The 20,828-nt window shown below is 36.1% G+C and overlaps 1 protein-coding gene across 3 annotated transcripts in view; it reads left to right on the top strand.

Moving 5' to 3' along the window:
* Positions 1-20,828, top strand: part of SUSD1 (sushi domain containing 1) — a 376,643-nt gene that overhangs the window by 199,200 nt on the left and 156,615 nt on the right. For all 3 annotated transcript variants that reach the window (XM_007498165.3, XM_007498164.3, XM_016423857.2), the window contains one exon: positions 7,809-7,995. In XM_007498165.3, the coding sequence (XP_007498227.2) occupies positions 7,809-7,995 (187 nt within the window). The remainder of the gene's footprint in view (positions 1-7,808; positions 7,996-20,828) is intronic.

The following is a 20,828-nucleotide window of genomic DNA, read 5'->3' as shown; positions in this document are numbered from 1 at the left end:
TCTGGCCTAGGCACTTGTTTCTTATCCTGTATTTTCTTTAATTCTTAATCTTTAATAAACCTCATAAAAATATAATACTCCTTGCAGAGAGAAACTAATTTCTACCTGCCTCAGTCTCCCCTGAATTTTAATCTTTACATTTGTGACATATAAATTCATCCCATTTGTTTCTTTTCCCATTTCTTTTAGTCATAACCTCTTTTTTTAGCTCTAGTCATGTGTGTGTGTATATATATATATATAAACATACACATGTATATGTATTTATGCATGCATATATCTATATATCTATTTATGCCTTGTCCTTTCATCCTATACAGTTTGTCACTGTTCCCTTTGAGTGTAATTCTTCTAGCTGCTCAGGTGATAGCTACAGTTTTTAAGAGTTACCAATGACCTCTTTTCTTATAGGGATACATATCATTTTCACTTATTGAGTCTCATAAAATTTTTTTGTTGTTGTTTTGTTTGTTTTTTTCCCCTCTTTTTAAATTACCTTTTGATGATTCTCTTGAGTTCTGTGGTTGGACATCAAATTTTCTGTTCAGGTCTGGTCTTTTCTTTGCAAATTCTTGGAATTCTTCTAGTTTGTTGAATGACCATACTTTCCCCTGTAAGAATATAGTCAATTTTTGATGGGTATTTTATTCTTGGTTGTAGACCTAGATCCCTTGCTTTCCGGAATATCATATTACATGCCTTTTGGTCCTTCAGTGTGGATGCAGCCAGATCCTGTGTTAACCTCACTGTGTTTCCATGGCATCTGAATGGCGTCTTCTTGGCAGCTTGTAATATCTTTTCTTTCATCTGATTGTTTTTGAATTTGGCTATAACATTTCTTGGTGTTGTCAGTTGGGGATTAAATACAGGGGGTGATCTGTGGATTCTTTCAATCTCCATTTTCCCTTCTTGTTCTAGCATCTCGGGACAGTTTTCCTGGATAATTTCCTTTAGTATTATGTCCAGGCTTTTTCTTTTGTCGTGGTCTTCTGGTAGTCCAATTATTCTTAAATTGTCTCTTCTTGAACGATTTTCTAAATTGTCTATTTTGTGAATGAGATGCTTCACATTTTCCTCAATTTTTTCATTCTTTTTGTTTTGTTTTATAGTGTCCTGCTGCCTTGTGAGGTCACTTAATTCCAGTTGTTGTATTCTGGTTATTAAAGATTGGATTTCATATCTGGATTTTTGGTCATCCTTTTCATTCTGGTCTGATTTTCTTTGAAGATTATCTTTCATCCTCTTTACCTCGTCTTTCATCTCCTTTGCCTCATCTTTCATCTCCTTTGCCTCATTTTCCAGCTCGTTGATTTTGCTTTCAAGACACTGTTTTCTCATTTTAGTTCAAGTGCCTCCGTTTCCAGATGACTTATCTTAATTTTTAAGTTCTTTTCCCAATTGTCTTCAGCCTCTCTTAGTTGTGTTTTGAGTTCTTCCATAGCCTGTATCCAATTCGCTGGGATTTCTGGTTTATCGTTTGCTGATCTTTCCCCCTCTGTTGCATTTGCTGAGTAGTAGCTGTCTATTGTAGTTTCTTCTTTTTCTGTTGTTTGCTCAAATTTGCCCCTTCTTTACTCCCCATATTTGTCTGTGCTCTTGTTCCTCTCATTTTTTTGTTTTTTGGTGACTTCTATCAGTCTCCTTTCTTGGAGCTTTAACAGAAGATCTCTTGGTGTAGTCTCTGGGGGAGGGTTGTTGGAGGTTTGAGCCTCCCTGTCCTCTGGAGGCTTTTGATTGGCTTAAAGTCCAGCAGTCAATGAGGATGGGTGGGAGCCTGGGCTTCCCTGTGTTCTGGAGACTTTTGATGGGATTAAGTTCAGCTTGGTTGGGCTGGGTTTTCTCTGAGTTCTAAACTTCCTGGATGGCTGGAGCAAATATGGAGGATCTCCAAAGCTCTGGCCAGGCTGCCAGGTTTATGCTCCTTCTAGGCTGCTATCTTGTCTCCGCCTCTAGGTTTTTGTTCTTTCAGAAGACCCTGCTCTCTAAGGGGGGTGGGGTCATGGCCTCCCTGGGCTCTGAGGGCTCCTGATGGGATTAGGTTCAGCTGGTGTGGGCCGAATGATCCCCGAACCAAAAAACCTCCTCTTCCACAATCTGTGTTGAATGCCAGGAGACTGGCCCAGGTTACTTTCAAGGTCAGTCCTTCAGAATAGCCAGCCCTGAGGCCCTTTTGCCAGCTCTGAGGTTCCCACTGCTGCCATGGGCTCAGCACTCTGTGTTGGGGGGGATGGGTCCTGGGACCTTTCTTCTGCCTACCCCTTAGATCCAAGTGATCTAGGGTTCTAGCTTTTGGGGGGGCTGTACCTTTTGATCCAGGTCCAGGAGGAGGGTTCACTGGGTCTGTCCTGTTGTTCTGTTTGAATTTTAGTGTCCTGGGAGCATTCAGTTTGTGATTAATAAGGAAGGGTTTTCAGAGGTCTGAACTTTCGCTGCCTCTAAGCCGCCATCTTGACTGGAAGTCTCTTCAACATCTTTCTAAAAAAAAAAAGCAATAGAAACAATCTCAATCAATTAAAACTACCAATAATTCTCAAAGGAAAATTGAAAATATTCAAAAAAATAGAAAGCTAATAAGTTAAATTAAAATTTTTTAATTTTTAAAAATTTAAATGTAAAAAGTTTTAAAATGGATTATAAGAGGCAGAGGTAAAAATGCTAGAAGAAAAATATTCTGAAAGCACATAAGAAAAAGCTAGAACTTTTAAAAAACTTAAAAAAACAAAATCAATTTGTCGTTGTTTAGTCATGTGTTACTATATGTATTCCTATTTGGGGCTTTCTTGGCACATATACTGGCCTGGTATGCCATTCCTTTTCCAGTTAATTTTACAGATGAGGAAATGGGGATAAACAGGAGTAAATGACTTGCTCATGGTCACACAGCTAGTAAATTTCTGAGGTTGAATTTGAACTCAGGTTTTCCTGACTCCAGGCTCTGTGCTCTATCCACTGTACCACTTAGCTGCCTCAAATCAATAATAAACATAATAAAGAAATTAAACCAAATAAATAAATAAAACCAGCAAGAATTCATAAGGTGAAATCAAGAAATAACTGAGTATGATTAAGCATTTTCAGAAAATGATGATAGGACTCACCTTTTTAAGAAATCCATGCATGGAAAGCAATTGAAATTTTGATAAGATAGAAACAAAACTGTCTATATCCTTTGACCCAGAGATCCACAATGAAGTTATTGAAACAAAGATCTTATGAACAACAAAAATACTAGTAGTAGCATTTTTTGTAGTAGTAAGGAACTCAGAACAAATTAGATGCCTATTAATTAGATAAATGACTATAAAAGTTTTGATACATGAATATAATGGATAATTTCTTTCCTGTAAGAAACAATGGATTTTTCCTAGTTCTGTGACCCTGGGTAAGCCACTTAACCCCAGCTGCCTAGCCTTTATGATTCTTCTGTCTTAGAACCAATACTAAGAAGGTAAGGGTTTTGTTTTGTTTTGCTTTTTTAAAGAAAGAAACAGTGAATTTGTTGACTACAGCATGCCTGGTAATACCTATATAGATGTATGACTAGTTAAAGCATCAGAAGAGGGAATTGGTATACATAATGACAACAACAATTGAAGCAGAATTGGACATATCAAAACCAAAACAATCAAATTTGAATACCCTGAAAGAATAATGGCCAAGCTTTGGCCCCAAGAACATACCTTATGTCAGCACTATTTCTTTGCAGATCCAGAATTCTATATACTGTTAGACACTGAAGAATGTATTTGTTAGTTGTGTTGGAATTTTCTCCCCTTCTTTTTCATGTTTCCTCTCTAGGGTGGATGCAGTAGGAGTACAGGTGATGGAAAAAGATATGCTAATAAATTGTAATTGATGTTAAAATGATATCAATAAAGTATATTAAAAGGAATCAAAGCATAAAAGTGGATTTTTTAAAAAGTAGAATTTTTGAGGGGTTGTACAGTAGATAGAGCACTAGGCTTAGAATCAGGAAGACTCATCTTCATGAGTTCAAATCTGACCTCAGACACTTATTCTCTATGTAAACTTGGGTGAGTCACCTAACACTGTTAGCCTTACTTTCCTCAAGTGTAAAATGAACTGGATAAGGAAATGGCAAAGCATTCCAGTAAGCCAAGGAAACCCCAAATGAGACCACAAAGAATCAGACATAGCTGACATAACAATAATAGCAATAAAAGAATTAGAATAAAATAAGTAGACAGAAAATTGTAAGCAAAAAAAAAAATTCAGAAGATTGCTCCTGGAAAATATTTGGAAGAGAAAAGTGATAGATCTAGAACAAAGGTATGACATGTAGACTGCACAGTGAGGCCTTAACCAGATTAAAATGTAATTGGGAAGTATTTGACAAAACAAATGAAACTAAGCCAAAATATAGATAATCGTATATTTTAAAACTAAGTTGATTAGCATCTTTCCAGAATTCTCATTTATGAATTAGTGATCCACATTTCTTTTTGAGTTTGGCAGCAGTGATCTAGAAAACAGATCAATGATATAAATTCACCAATATTTGGGCTTCCAAAAAGTGAGAGGTTATGGAGACTTAAACTAGGGTATTGATTGTGTCATTGGTGAAAAAGAATAGAGGCCAATGATATTGTGACAGTAGAATCTTCAAAAGCTGGCAACTTATTGAATATGGTCAGTGAGGGAGAAGGAAGGCTTGAAGATGACTCGTGAAGTATGACCCTTAGGTAACTGGCAGAATTGTGGTACCTGCCATAGAAATAAGAAAGGTTAGAAGAAGAGGCAGGTCTAACGTAGAATACGGAGTCTTCTTTTTTGGACCTTGAATTTCTAATGGCTACCAGACATCTAAGAGATCCCCAAAAGGTAGCTGATAATATGGACTAGAATTTAGGGCAGTGCAAAGCCTGGAAGTTCTGACCAAACTAGGAAGCTTTAGAATACAAGCTTAATGATGTCTTCTATGAGAACTAGCCTATTTAAATTCATAGCTGCTCATTTCTAGGTTGGCTATAAGGTGATAAATATTTCATGCACAGTAAGTCTCTGAGTTCATTTGTGAAATCTATGCAATTATAATATGCATCAATGTACTCATACAATAGAACCCATACTAATGAAACTGCATATCGTTGAGGTATTGAAGAAACCATTATTGTTAATTAATTGAATTGCCATAAAAACTAAAAGATTATTAAATTCATTAAACACATAACCCAATAATATGTTGCCTACAGGAACGTTTATAATGTGAAAAATATATTTCAAAAAATGTTTTATTTAAGAACTAAACAATTATTAAATTGATTAAACAACCCCAAAATATGTTGCCTACAGGAATATTTATAGTGCCAAAAGATATTTTAAGACCATAGAAAAGAATAAAATTTGGTATTCTTCAACCCTCTCTAGAAAACCTGGGAATACAGCAATGATATACAACAAATTCCAATTCAAACTAGAGATAATTGGAATCTAAACAAAGAAATTTATATCACAATTAAAGGCCCTATCAACGTACTGATGATCAAGAGATACCATCACTATTAAATATATATATAATTAATTGTAAAATAACTAAAAGGCATATTTAATTGGTTTGCAAAAAGAAGTAAGCATAAAATCAATAATAATAAAGATTTAAGTACTTCACTGACAGAACATGATAAATTATGCACACAAAAAAATTGTTCATTGGAACCAGGGTGCTAAAGAAACTTGATTTGTTAGTCATGGAAAGAACTGAATTGAAAAGCAATATATACTGTTTTTCAACTGTGCATAAAAAATTTACATTAATTGATTATGTTCAAGGGCACAAAGAAGTTATAGATAAATTCAGAAAGGCAAAAATACTTTTATGGGTTGCAATGCAATAATAATAGACTTATGGTCTTTTGAGATTCATTCTAAATAGTACTCAATAGCAAATTCATATTCTTAAATATTTATGTTAATAATAGAAAAACAGTTAAAATGAATAAATTGTATTTTCAGATAATGAAATTAGAAAATGAACAAAACTGCTATGACCAAAGCAAGCAGAAAGGAGGAAATCATAACCAAAAGAGAATTCAATTATGTGCAGCTGTAGACTAACAATACTGAGAACATAAAATATAGAACTAATTATTTTTGTTATTACGCTATTAAAATGAATATGTACTCTAATAATTTTTAAATATTGGAACTTATTGTTTTGAATAAAAATAGTTTTATATTCTTTGTTAATTAAATGGTTGGATTTTTGATAGTCACTAACCATTTAAAATAAATCATTTAAAGACAAGTTGAAAAATAAATCTAGATAATGATCACAGACGAGGAAAAGACAGAGAGTGAAAATGCAAAAGGTTAATAAAATAGGAAAGCATTTATGTTTTCCTGATGCCATAGACTTCTCTTAGTTGGCTTTGTTTTAGGTTCTTCCATGTTCTCCCTTGGTTTGGTGATGATGGTGGTGATGGTCATCATCATCATAGCCATAAACATTATTTTAATTATCACTAATAATAATAGATTACATTTTTTATTATCCTTGTGTTATATAAATGGTTAAATATAACATAAAATACGCAAATATTTTCTCATTTGATCCTTAAAAGAATTCTAGGAAGTAGGTACTATCATTATCCCTATTTTACATTGTTTCCAATTTATAGATTAGATTAGGAAACTGCTAAGAAATATCTGAGGCTGGTTTTGAACTCAAGATTTTTCTGACTCCACTTCATAACCTAGTTACCTAATGGTTAATGGATCAAGTCTCTACAGCCCTAGTGCTCTATCCACTGTGTTACATTGGTTCCTAATGACTATAGGATTATGGGGATAGAGCTAGAAGGGACCTTAAAGACTAGATTCTAGTCCAATGCCCTCATAAGGAAACTGATGCCTATAGCAGTCATTAATTTGCCCACAGTCACACAGGCAGACCTGGGATCTGAACCCCAAATCATCCTCTGACTCCAAATCCAGCACAGTTTCTCCCATTCTACACTCTGAATGACTTTGATTTTTGGTCTATAGTTCTTACAATTGTTTTTCTTGTGAGAGGAGGTGTATATGTGTGTATGCATATTTTTGTGTGAATGTGCATTTGTATATATGTATATGTGCATGCATATATGTATTTAATAGCCTCAACATACCTGTAGGCTAGAAGGGAGGCAGTGCGTGATAGTGAAAGGAGCATCAAACTGGGGATTATGGAATACAGAGCTACCACCTCATGAGACCTGTGAAACATTTTGCAGTGACTTACTCTCTTGTGGTGATGGGTATCAGTTTCTTCATCTGTATGATGGCAGTAATAATGATGATGAAAATGTTAAGGACCATGGTTCTCTCTCAAAGCTGCAACAAAGATCATAGTAAATAATTGATGGGAAAACTCTTGGAAGTTAATCCAATTGAACAAATCCTTATCGAGCAGCCATATGTAGCAAGCAATGTGGGAAACAGAGACAAGCATGAAACAGTTCCTATCTTCAATATGGTTACATTTTTCTTTTTGTGGGGGATAAATAACATACATAGAAAATTAAATATAAAACATATGCATATATAATATGTCAAATATGTATGTACACAGTCCATCAGAGAAGTATTCTCACTCTATAGACAGATTTTTTTTCACTTTTTTTTTAGGGTTGTTTGACTTTTGTGACTTCATTTTGCCAGATTGCCAGTTCCTTTCTCAGTTCATTTTATAGATGAGATAACTGAGGCAAACAGGGGAACTGACCACCTAGAGGACTGTAAAATACTAAACAAACATAAGAAATGTTAATTATTGTCAGCATCTCACCTCCCAATCCTTTCTGTTTCAGTTCCACATATGGGGCCATCGAGGATATCAGAAGGAATTTGAGCAGGAAGTATCCTTTAACCTGACCACTGGCAATCAGGCTCCTGAAGTGTGTCTAGAACTGTATCCAGGCACCAACTATACTGTCAATATCACTGCTGCCTCCTCTGGACTTCCTGTGCTGGTGTCCCTCATGACTCAGATAACTGGTAGGTCTTAGATAATTCCTTACCTTTCAGATGTGGCACATGGTGACCTCAAAGGACTGTGGAAGCAAGGAGAGGGAAGTATCCCATCTCTTGCTTTTATTCCAAAGGAGTTAATTGTCCTACTTGTACAGTCATGGATATCCCATCATTGTCTTTCTCACTTCAAATGTTTTGGAAGTACCTTATCTCGAATCACATGCTCTACTCTGAATCAGGAACCTGAAAGAGCTATGGAAAGAACACTGAATTTGAAGTTGGAAGATCTGTTCTCTTGGCAACTTTGACCATTTAATCACTTATTCTCTCACCAACTTAGTTCTTTCATCTGTAAAATGGGGTTTAGCCAATGTATGTAAAGGACGTTCTGAATGAAAGCTTTATAAATTTCACGAGATAGTGTTCTAATGAATTGAGAGCTTGCTTCAAAGCTAGGTAGATCTTGCTTCAAATTCTACCTCTGACCCATTCTGGCTGTGTGACCTTCAGTAAATTATCTAATACCTCAGTACTCTAGGCAATTCTCTAAGAAGGAATTTTCTAAATTGTGAGTTCCTGTTCCAATAAAGTCACAGGTCCAGTTCCCATCTCTTTCTAGTATTCTTATAATCATATCAGTCAATAATCATTTATTTATTATTAATTTTGTAAACAATTACCTTCTATCTTAGAATTGCTATTAATTATTGATTCTAAGGTGAAAGAGTAATAAGGGCTAGGCAGTTGGGGTTAAGTGATTTGCCCAGGGTCTGAGGCCATATTTGAACCCAGGATTTTCTGTCTCCAGACCTGGCTCTCTACCTATTGAGGCACCTAGCTGCCAACTCAATAAGCATTAATTAAGTGCCTCCTGGTTAGTAGGCATGCTGCTAGGCACTGGGAATACAAAGAAAGGGAAAAATAATCCTTGCTCTCTAGGAGCTTACAGTCTAGTAGTGAAGACAACCCGGGAACAACTGTGTACAAACAAGATATAGACATAATGAATTGGAGATAATCAAGTTAGGAAAAACATTTTAGGATTTTAGCTGGGCTCTGAAGGAGATCAGAAGATGGAGATGAGGAGGGAGAGAATCCCAGGCATGTGGCATTTTCCAGTGCAAATTCCTGGAGTTAGGCACAAAATGTCTTATATGAAGAACAACAAAGAAACTTCTGTCACTGGATCTGAGTACATAGGGGTGAGTAAGGTGTAAGAAGCCTGGAGAGGTAGGATGAAGCTATGGTATGGAGAGAGAGGTTCAGATGGAAATGGTCATGGGACAAATTGCTTCTCTCCAATTGTTCTTTTATGTTTAATATTTGGAGCACTTATTGACCAGGTGGACAAAATGACTGTTTTTTGTAATCAAATCTGAGTTAGAATGTAATCTTTTCTGTAGGCTCACTGAAAGCATCTTTGGGACCCTTTCAGTAGCTAATGGGATGATGGGAATGACTTGTATTTTATTCTGTTCTCATATGTCATTTCCATCTTCCCATCTGCTACTAGAGTTATACTGAATATATTTTCTTTTTTTTTTAAACCCTTACCTTCTGTTGATACTGAATATTGATTCTAAGACAGAAGTAAGGGCTAGGCAATTGGGGTTGAAGAAATAATGTGGATAGAGGGTGATATCCATGATAGGAAACTGGGTTAGATACTTATTGGCTGTCTCTAAGTATCTCAGTTCCCTATGGTGAAGGGAAGGCAAAGTGGCCCCTTCACTGGGCTTGCACACATAAGCTTTGGAGACTGATTTGTATAAAAAGCATCTATGTTTATTGAGAAACCAAGGGTAGAATATGAGGATTAAAATACAAGGATGCCCTCGTTCTAAGTCCTAATACTCTAACCCTTCAATCTATGTCCATTTCATGATGGTGCCTTCAAGTCTTCCAGCCACTCAGTTTCTCCCTGGCTCTAGCTAATTTCCCACCAAAATCTTTCTAATCTACCTGACTAAAATCCTCAGTTGTTGGTTTAGTTATTTATCTTAAAAGTTGTCTCCAAATTTACTAAGAATGAACCCATGTTGGCTGAGTTCACTCAGAGCTTAGGATGGCTCGGAGGTGGAAACCTCAGAGCCCCTCCAACAAGATCTTCAGGTAAACCTCCTCTCAGGTGATGTTGGTAAAACAGCAGGCACAGATAGATCTTTGGTAAGATGTTCTCTCCAGTGGAAAAGGAACCTCCAAAGGCAGTTTAAAGGTTTCCCTTCTTCCACAAAAGGTTGAGGTAGGAAACACTCAGAAGAGAGCAGCAGCCTTCCTCTCCCAGCTCAGGACAGAAAGTGCCAGGTGCTTACTCAAACACCTGCCTCCAGATCCCTGCACATTCCATGCTCCCTTCTAGGATTATTGGAATGAGCTCATGCTAGTAACTCTGGAGACAGCATCCAATATTCTTAAACTTAATTCTACCAAAATTCAGTTTTCTATAATCCCATTCCTATAGGGTTAAGTGATTTGTTCAGGTGCAGACAACTAGGAAGTGTCTGAATCTAGATTTGAACTCAGATCCTCCTGACTGGGTTTAGTGCTCTATTTACTGCACTACCTAGCTGCCACCTGACTATACCTTCAGTGAGACTCCTGAGAAAAATAAGGTTACATTTGAATACTCTGATTCAGTTAGGAAAAGCAATTATTTTATTGGCCTGTGAAATAATCTGCAGATTGAACATAAAAAAAAACTTGCCAGATCCCTTTCTATCTGGACTCCATTAAATATGGTTCAGTGAATAAGAATTAGAAATAACAGGGGGCAGCTGGGTAGCTCAGTGGATTGAGGTTCAAATCTGGCCTCAGACTCTTCCTAGCTGTGTGACCCTGGGCAAGTCACTTAAACCCCATTGCCTAGCCCTTACCACTCTTCTTCCTTGGAACCAATACATAATATTGATTCTAAGACAGAAGGTAAGGGTTTAAAAAAAAGAATTAGAAATAACAAATTTATGTAGACTTAGAGTTTATAAAGTTCTTATATACATCATCTATTTCCATCTAATTGCTATTGCCATCATCATCATCTTTTTAAATGGTATTTAGATAGAAACAATCCTGTGATGAGCCACTACTCTGCTTTTATCCTTTTATATTTCACATCCTATATTTTATGTATGTTTATTCTATATTTATATGAATTTGTTCTAAAATTTATACTTCACATTCTTACACAGGTGGTTAAAATAACTGCATTTTGTAGTTGAATAAAGGTATTAAATGTTAAGATAAAAATCAACTTCTGTTGGGTTACTGAAATCATCCTTTGTATAACTGCAGTAGCAGATAGGAAGTATTTTTTGTTTGTTTGTTTGTTTGTATTTGGAATGGTTTTGTATTTTAAAAGCTTTTTGTTCCAGCTTGGAAATTGTGGGGGTTTGGTATGGGCACATCGGTTAAAATGCTGTTCTTAAGTTTATATTGATCAGTGATGATCCTGGAAGTTTGATCTATGACAATGATCGAGTTCCTGGACAGTTTATTATTGAATTGTGCAGGGTTTTTCCAAGCTATATTTGTAGAACACGTATTTTGTCATCTGTAAGATTTGTCATATGTAAGTCTATGAAAGAAAACAAGATTCTGATGTATAATTTTAGCCATTATGTTAGATCTTGCTAAATATTTGGTAGGTGCTTGCTACGCTTTTTATAGGTTGCGGTGATGTATAATAGAATTTTTATTATTTCCTTGCATAATGTTCTTTGTTTACTAAATCCAGGATCTGTGGTAAATTAGTATCGAATTGGGAAATAATTTTCCCTTCAGTCCCCCTGAAAAGCAGTTTGATTTTAAAGCTATAAATAGTCTCTTCTCTTGGCTGTGAAACTTGATTGGTTCCTCTGCTCTTTTACATGGATCTTTTGTCTTTGTTAAGGATAACAGGGTTAAGGGCATATCTTGGGCTGGCTTTTGTTATAGGTAAGAGTGGAAACTTGCTCCTTATTTATTTGTAAACAAGGACTCTTTTAGGTAATGAAGTCAGTCTGTACTAGCCACCATATTGGAAAATATTGTGGTCCAGCCACAAGGTGAGGAGGAAATATGGCATCCTCCTGAGACCCACCTCTTCCTGTGATGAAGTGATGAGGGAGAAGTTGAGGTGTCTGAGGCCACTCCCTGCATGTCTATTCTTCAATCAGAAATGTCCAAAGGAGGAACTGGATGTTCCTCCACAGGGAGGGTATACTGAATTTGCATGAAAAGAAATGGCTCTCTTTTTTTTGCCCAGCCTAGCTGCTTAGATGCTAATGTTTTTATGCCTCTTTCTCTTGAACCCCCACCTTCTGCCACATTGAATTCTGTGGCATTTGTTTGGATTGTAGAAGTCCACTAGCTAGTTAGAAATCTTGAATGGTCTTTTAATAAATTAATATTTTAAAATACAAAAATATAGCCGGCAGAGAATTCTATTCATTAGAGATCCTTGAGTCTAAACTTATAATTTCTGTTGGTAGTGATGTAGTCATGAATTGGCCATCTAAGTCCATCACTTTCCACATACAGGTCTACGTGACTTAGCTATTTATTTGATGCTTCTGTGTAAACAGTGTTGGCTGAGGTCATATAGTCCTGCTAAAGCACTCTTGATTCCATTCTTGGATGTTAGCCATCATCGGCTTCATCCAAAAGTAATTTAACTTTGATTTAGAATGAACAAAATTAAATAGTGTTTATCCATTTGCCTGTATTGTTGCCAGCAAATTGATGTCTGCTTGTTCCAAAAGTATTTTTATAGGTTTTGATCATTTTATCACATGTACTGAGAACATCTATCAATATTCTTTCTTTGTTTTTAAATTTTTCTTTTTTTCTTTTGAGTTTCAAGTTCTCTCTCTTCCCCTAGCATGTCCTCCACCCATTGAGAAGACAAAAAATATGATATCCATTATATATGGGAATTAAAGCAAAATTTATTTCCATGTTGGCCATATTAAAAAAAAGGAAAAAAGAAAGTGAAAAATAATATGCTTCTGTTTGTACTCAGAGTTTTTTCATCATCAGTTCTCTCTGAGAGTAGAATCATTTCATCATGAATCTTTTGGGATTGTCTTGGACAGTCAAGTCTTTCACAATTGGTCATTGTTACAATATTGATGTTACTGTGTACAGTGTCCTCTTGGTTCTGCTCATTTTACTTTGTATCATTCATATGTCTTCCCAAATTTTTCTGAAACAACCCTTTTCATCATATGTAATATATATATATATGTAATATATATATATATATATATATAGTCATGTAACTACTTCTCCATCATTTCCTATAGCACTAGAGTATTTCATCATAATCTTATATCATAACTTGTTTAGCCATTCCCCAGTTGATGGGGATCCCTTCCATTTCTAATACTTTGCCACCAAAAAGGGCTGCTATAAATATTTTTCTACATTTGGATCCTTTTCCTTTTTCTTCAGTCTCCTTGACATATAGACTTACTAGAGGTTTTGCCCATTTATTCATGTTTTAAAGCCTTTTAACCATAGTTACAAATTATTCTACAGAGTGATTGGACCAATTCACAAATCAACCAACAGTACATTATTATGTTCATTTCCCAAATATCCTCCAGTATTTGTCCTTTTCCTTTTCTACCATGTACTAGGTATGGAGTGGTACCTCAAAGTTGTTTTAATTTACATTTCTCAAGGGCACTTTTTCATATGCCTATTCATAGCTTTGATTTCTTCCTCTGCAATCTGTGGGTTCATATCCTTTAACTATTTACCAGTTAGGGAATGACTCTTATTCTTAAAAATTTGACTTGTTTTCCTATTCATTTGAGAAATGATGCCTTTCTCAAAGAAATTTGCTATCAAAATTCCCCCACTTCCAGTTTCCTACTATCTTTCTAATTGCTGCTTCACTGGTTTTGTTTGTGCAAAACCTTTTTAACTTTATGTAATCAAAAGTGTCCATTTTACCTCCTATCATCTTTTCTATCTCTTCTTTGGTCATAAACTCTTCTAGATCTAGCAGATAAATTTTTCCATGCTCCCCTAATTTGTTTATGATATTACGCTTTAATTCTAAATCATGTGCCCATTTGGACCTTATCTTGGTATACTATGTGAGAATTTTATCTATGTCAATTTCTACTAGACTGCTTTCTAGTTTTCCCAGCTGTTTTTGTCAAATAGTGAGTTTTTGCCCCTAAAACTTGGATATTGGGGTTTATAAAATATTAGATTATAATGGTAATTTATTGCTGTGTATTGTCTACCTAATCTGTTCCACTGATTTATCACACTATATCTTAATTACTACTGGATTGTTTTGATAATTAACACTTTGTAATATAGTTTGAAGTCTGATACTGCTAGAATGCTTTTCTTATCTTTTATTGATTCTCTTGATATTCTCGATCATTTGTGCTTCCATATGAAATTTATTATTACATTTTCTAGTTTTTTTGGTAATTTGATTGGTATAGCACTGAATAAGTAAGCTAATTTATGTAGAATTGTCATATTTAATTTGACTCAACCTCCCCTAAGTAATTCATATTTCTCTAATTGTTCAAATCTATCTTTTTGCATGAAAAGTATTTCATAATTGTGTTCATATAGTTCCCGAGTGCATCTTGGCAGTTAGACTCCCAAGTATTTTATGCTGTCTACCATTATTTAAAATGAATTTCTCTTTCTATCCTTTCCTGCTGAGGTTTGTAGGTGATATGTATAAATACTGATGATATTTATGTGGGTTTATTTTGTATCTTGCAATTTTGCTAAAGTTAATAATAATCTCAACTAGTTTTTTTAGTTGATTTTCTAGGATTCTCTATGTATACTATAATATCATCTGCAAAAGAGTGCTAATTGTACTTCCCCATTGCTTACTCTTATTCCTTTGATTTCTTTTTCTTGTCTTATTGTTGTAGCTAGCATTTCTAATACAATATTGAATAATAATAATTGAAATTCTTTTTTCATCTCTTATCTTATTGAGAAAGCTTCTAGTTTTTCTCTCCATTACAGATAAAGTTGGACCCTAGTTTTAGATGGATTCTATTTATTTTAATAAAGACTCCAATGATTCTATACTGTGTAGTATTTTTAATACAAATGAGTGTTATTTGGTCAAAAGCTCTATTGATATAATTATAAGATTTTCATTGTTTTTATTATAGATATAGTTGATTACTCTTATATTTTCCTAATATTGAACCATCTCTGTATGCCTGGTATAAATTCAGTCAGGTCATATCTTTGTGATGTACTGCTATAGTTTCCATGCTAATATTTTATTTGAAACCTTTGCATCAAAATTCAATAGGGAAATTGGTCTATATTTTTCCCCTCTATTTTTGTTCTTCTTGGTTTATGTATCAAAACCACATTTGTATCATAGGAGGAATTTGGTCAGAGTTCTGCTTTGCCTATTTTTAAAAATAGTTTATGTAGTATTGGAATTAATTGTTCTAAAAATATTGGTAGAATTCACTTGTAAACCCATCTGGTCCCGAAGATTTTTTCTTAGGGAGTTTATTTATAGTTGATTCAATTGCTTTTTTATAATTTAGAGTTATTTAGTTAGATATGCTGTTTCCTCTTCTGAAAATCTAATCAGTTTGTATTTTTATAAATATTGATTGATTTTATTTAGATTGTCAATCATATTGGCATATAATTGGGCAAAATAACTCCTAATAATTGTTTTAAGTGTCTGTTCATTGATGGTGCATTTATGCTTTTTACTTTTGATTCTGACTATTCAGTTTTCTTCTTACTTTTTAAAAAACAAAAAACGCTGATGGTTTATCTATTGTCTTGTTTTTTTCTCACATAAAAAAAGCTCAAACTTTTGTTAGTTCAATGATTTTTTTTTTTACTTTCAAGCTGATAAATCTTTCCTTTGATTTTCAGGATTTCTTTTTTTTGGTGTTTAATTGTTCTTAATTTGTTCTTTTTCTAGGTTTTAAAAAAATGCTTAATTCATTTTTCTGCACTTCTTTTATTGATATGTCTCTAGAGGTAATAAATGTTTCCCTAAGTACTGCTTTGACTGCATGCTACAAATTGTAATATGTTCTTTAGTTGTCATCTTTAGTGAAATTATTGTTTCTATGATTTGTTTTTTTTGACTTATTCAATCTTCAGGATTAGATTAATTAGTTGCCAATTAATTTTTAATCTATGCTTCCAAGGTCCCTTGTTGAATTAATTTTATTGCATTATGGCCTGAAAAGGGTATATTTAATATTTCTGCTTTTTCTGTATTTGTTCAAGGCATTTTTATACCTCAATATGTGGTCAGGTTTTGTGAAGGTATCATACTTTGCTGATAAAAAGGCATACTCCTTTCTATTTCCATTCAGTTTTCTCCACAGGTCTATCATATCTAACTTTCCTATAATTCTTTTAACTGTCATTTCTTTGTTATTTATTTTATTGTAAGAGTTATTTAGTTCTGAGAGGAAGTAAATTGAGGTTCCCCACTAATAGAGCTTTATGATTTCTTCCTGTAATTCATTGAACTTTTCCTGTAAGAATCTGGATGCTATGTAATTTGGTGCATATAGGTTTCATATTGATATTACTCCACTGTTGGTGGTACCTCTTAGTAAAATGTAGGTTTCTGATCAACTCTTTTAATTAGGTTTGTTTTTGCTTCCTTTTTTGTCTGATATCACGATTGCTACCTTTATCTTGCTATTTAAACCGCTAGTTCTTGAGGTCTGTAGGGGTTCAGTGCTTTCAGGGTGTTGTGATGTGGGGAGATGTGTGCTCACTGCTTTCCTGGTCTGAACTCTAGTTCTTATTCAGGTAGTGAGACTGCTTTCTTGCAACCACAAAAACTAGCATCCTTCTCCACCCTGGAATTACAACCTGGAACTAGAAAATGGGCAATGGAGTTGCCTAATAGTCCTGCACCTACTGCTAGCAGAGTGGTGAGACAGAGACACAGAGAGACAGAGAGAGACAGAGACAGAGAGACAGAGACACAGAGAGAGAGAGAGAGAGAGAGAGAGTGAGAGAGAGGGAGACAGAGAGAGAGAGGGAGAGGGAGAGGGAGATAGAGAGAGGGAGAGAATGGTCTTCTATGTGGACATTAAGTATGCTAGCATACTCATTATTCTAGTGTCTGTGTTTAATAACTTAAGTATATGAATAAGCTATAAACATAGAACTATGTCAGTGGCTTTGCAAAAATCAAGTAAGGTGTATAAATATTATGACACTTTTGATTTCAGGAATTACTTAATCAACAACAAGTAGCTTTTTATATCTGTGGGACTTGGGGAAATACATTTTGTTATGTCTTGGTCATTATATTGTTTTCTTGTATTTCTGTTTTTTTTTGAGTAATACAATCTACAAATCGGTTGTATAAAGCACATAAACATGTAATTGGCTTCTGTTTGGAGAAGTCACTTGTATTCTCACCTTTTAGAAATATATTTGTGATGTTTCTGTTTATAAAAAGTGGGATTAATTTTGGGTCTCAGAGAAGCTTGTGTAGTACTTTGCTAGTATTTCATGTACTGCATTTGAGCCTATAATTATGGATCCTCTTGCCCCTGCCCAGCTCCTTTTCCAGTTTTGCAGAGAAGTCAGAGCCACCACTTCTTCAGGAGTTCTCTCATCTATTGATTCCTTGCTTCTCCAGACTCTGTAATTAAAATTTAAACCATGACAATTTTTTTGCTTTGTTCTTTGCCAGTTGATGTAATAGAAAGTTTGGAAGGGGAACAAGGGGAATGGAAGGAGAGACGGAAATGGGGAGAGAGAGAAGACTCTTCTTCCCCATTCTTTTCTGGGAAAGAGGTAGCCAAGTCTTGCTCCCCTGACAGAGGGAGTATGTCTCCTCAGAGGATAGTTCTGGGAGCTGGAAGACAAGAACTGGAAAGATTAGCTTTGATAAGATGACCCACTGCCTCCCCTTTGGTCCCAACTATTATTGAGAGGCAGGATGGATTCTTCTGCCTCTGGTCTCCTTAGGGACACCAGCTGTCGCTTCCACCCAGAAACCTGTGTTCACCCCAATATCAAGGAGAGATGTTGTTCCCTGGGTTAGGCAGTTTGGATCACTGGAATCCTGAGCTAATCTTCCCTTTTTTGGGAGAGATGTGATTCTCCCCAAATCTTCTGCCCCCTTTCCTAGTGTCAGAAACTAGCCAGACCTAATTCTAAAGTAGTAAACAATTTATTTGGATTCACACAGGGAAGGAGAGGTAAGGGTGTCTGGCAAGGAAAGTGGGGAGCAGGAAACACTAACACTTGTCCCCTCTGGCAGACTGCCCCCCCAAGTTCTTGGAGTTCAAGGCTGAATGCCTTGAACCCTCTACTGGCCAGCTGCTGATTGATCCCTATTCCTCAGCTAACTAGCTTTTTAATTCAGGAGTCCAGGAACAAGTCAAGGAGAGAGAGAAATCTCAGGGAAAGATCTGGATAGTTCTTGCCAGAGTGAGTCCAAATCTACCCGCACCCCCCCTTGAGAATTCAGGTAGCTGTTCTTGAAGAGTCCTAGTGGAGGTACTTTTGGGTCCCAGAAGGAATAACAGGTCCCAAACGGATGGGCTCTTTCTCAGCTTCCAGGAAAACCACCTTCCTCCTTCACCACTCAGGCTGGAAGACCATTGACCATTGGCTTCAGAGTTCTAACCCCTTTAGAACTCCCAGGCTTCTCTCTCTGCCTCTCCTCTGCTGCTCTTCAGCTGATCTCTCCTTCAGCCTAGCTTCTCACTGAAAACCCCTGGATCTCTCTTTCTTACATTACATTGACTTCTCCCATTTGCTTAATTAAGATGTTGGTTTTTGCTTTCAATCTTTGATTAAGAAAATCTCGAGTCTCTCCTATCGTCTTGCTTTCTAGATTTTATTCTGCATGTTTATTTGTGGTATCTTTTTGTAAGAGAGAAAAATCAGATCCAGCATGCAAAAGACCAACACAAGCTGGGGAAGGGCAAGGAAGACTCAAGATTCCAAAAAAGGAACAGAAGAGCTAAGAGGATTCAAAGCAGTTACTTCACTTCTTGGGAGCCCCCCTGGAGTGGGTGGTCTGAGAGGAAGCCTCTGAGACAGAGAGCCTCTCTGAACATTGATCATCTTCCAGTGAACCCCAAATTCCTCTGGTTCCAGCAGAAGACAATAAAAGTAGATTTAGACTTTGTAGAAAGCCATTACCAAAGAAGATTCTCTCTATCCCCCAAATTGTCCTTGAACTTCATTTTACAACTAGATTAGATTAGGAGGAAGGACAACCTCAACAACTGACCAAAAGAGGGTCAGGCAGACAGCCTGAACCCTCAGGATTTGGGGGGAGGTCAGTTGTTAGTTCATAGGGATTCCCACTCCCCACTTTCCTCATTCAACCACCCCATTCTCCCTGCCTTGTGTGTCCCCTAGAATAAAGAGTTATCCTTTTATATCAGGTCTGCTTTCTAACATCCCTTAAGGGGACTGACGTTGTGGGGGGAATTATATCCTTCTTTCCAAGGAGGGGAGTTAGCTCCAAATCAGGCTGTAGAGTGACTCAGGACTAAAAGGGAGAAAGGTGGCAATTGGGAGATTGGGAAATCCAGGGGCAGGAAAATTACTCTGCCCTTCAACAACAGCCAAGATCAAGAAGGGAGGCAGTGGGTCAATTCTCTAGGACCCTCTCCTTCAGTTCTTAACCTCCATATTTAATCTAATCTCTGAGGGGACATATTCTGTCCCTCTAAAAGACAGTTTGTGCTACCAACCCCAAGAAGAGGAGAGGGGAGGATCAATCTTGTCCCTCTCCATTTCTTTAGCTCCTTCACACCCCTCTCTCTTGTTCCCCATAGTAAGTGTAAGTAACCCATTCCAGTCCTATATTGCACTTTATTTGGGCAAGAATATAGTGGTTAAATTTTCTCCTGAGTGGACCAGTGAGTTATTGATGTAATCTTCTAGTACCTTTCCATTCGTTTTCGGTAGCTCTCAAACTTTTTTGGCCTAGATGATGTTTGAATCCTACCTTTTGAGTTATTCTTTTTTATCTCTACTTTTGTTCCTGTGGTTCTTACCATTTTTTTAGACTTTCTAGCAAAAATTGTAAGAGAATGTATTGCCATGATAGTTATAGCAGATACCAGAGCAGGGTTGCACAGTGGATAGAGTGCTGGGTTGCAGGTCAGGAAGAGTCATCTCCCTGAGTTCAAATCTGACCTCATACAACTTCTAGTTGTGTGACCTTGGGCAAGTCACTTGACTCTGTTTCCCTCAGTTTCTTCATCTGTAAAATGAGCTGGAGAAGGAAATGGCAAACTACTCCAGTGTCTTTGCTAAGAAAATGCCAAATGAGGTTATGAAGAATCAGGCATGATTGAAAAATGACTGAATGAAAATAAATAGATCTCACCTTAAAAAAAAAAAAGCAAATCAACCTGAACTCTCATTTGGTTTCATTGGTCTACTTTTGGATATTGATGATGATGATGGAAAGACTTACTTATAGAGAGACTAATATTGGAATAACCAGAGGAGTAATGGTGTTAAAGAACTTCAGTGGCATAATTAGTGGCATGGAACTGATAATTAAGCAATAGAAATCCACTTAATCTTGGGCTATTAGGTGGCTGGAAATTATACTATAAATTTGGCATCTCAACCCAGTGATAAGAAAAAGAATAATTCTTGCTAGAAAAGAGAATTCTAAGACCACCTCTCCTTGAACTTTGGTCCTCCAGAAGGGTGCTGACTTCTTAGGGTATTGCTTTGAATGCAAATGTGCCCAAGCTTTCTGAGTTAGTCCATCATCTTGGTTTTTGTTCTAATTTAGTTCGTGATCTTGGAAAGGTCTCTTCACTGCCTCTCAGGTCCTCAGCTTCCTCGACTGTAAAATTAGGACTCTGGATGAGATGATGTCTAGGATTCTT

Source organism: Monodelphis domestica, chromosome 7 (genome assembly GCF_027887165.1).
Source record: "Monodelphis domestica isolate mMonDom1 chromosome 7, mMonDom1.pri, whole genome shotgun sequence".
In the NCBI taxonomy this organism is placed as follows: domain Eukaryota; kingdom Metazoa; phylum Chordata; class Mammalia; order Didelphimorphia; family Didelphidae; genus Monodelphis; species Monodelphis domestica.
Note: the sequence above shows the minus strand (reverse complement) of the source record. Positions and strands in the feature narration are given on the sequence as shown.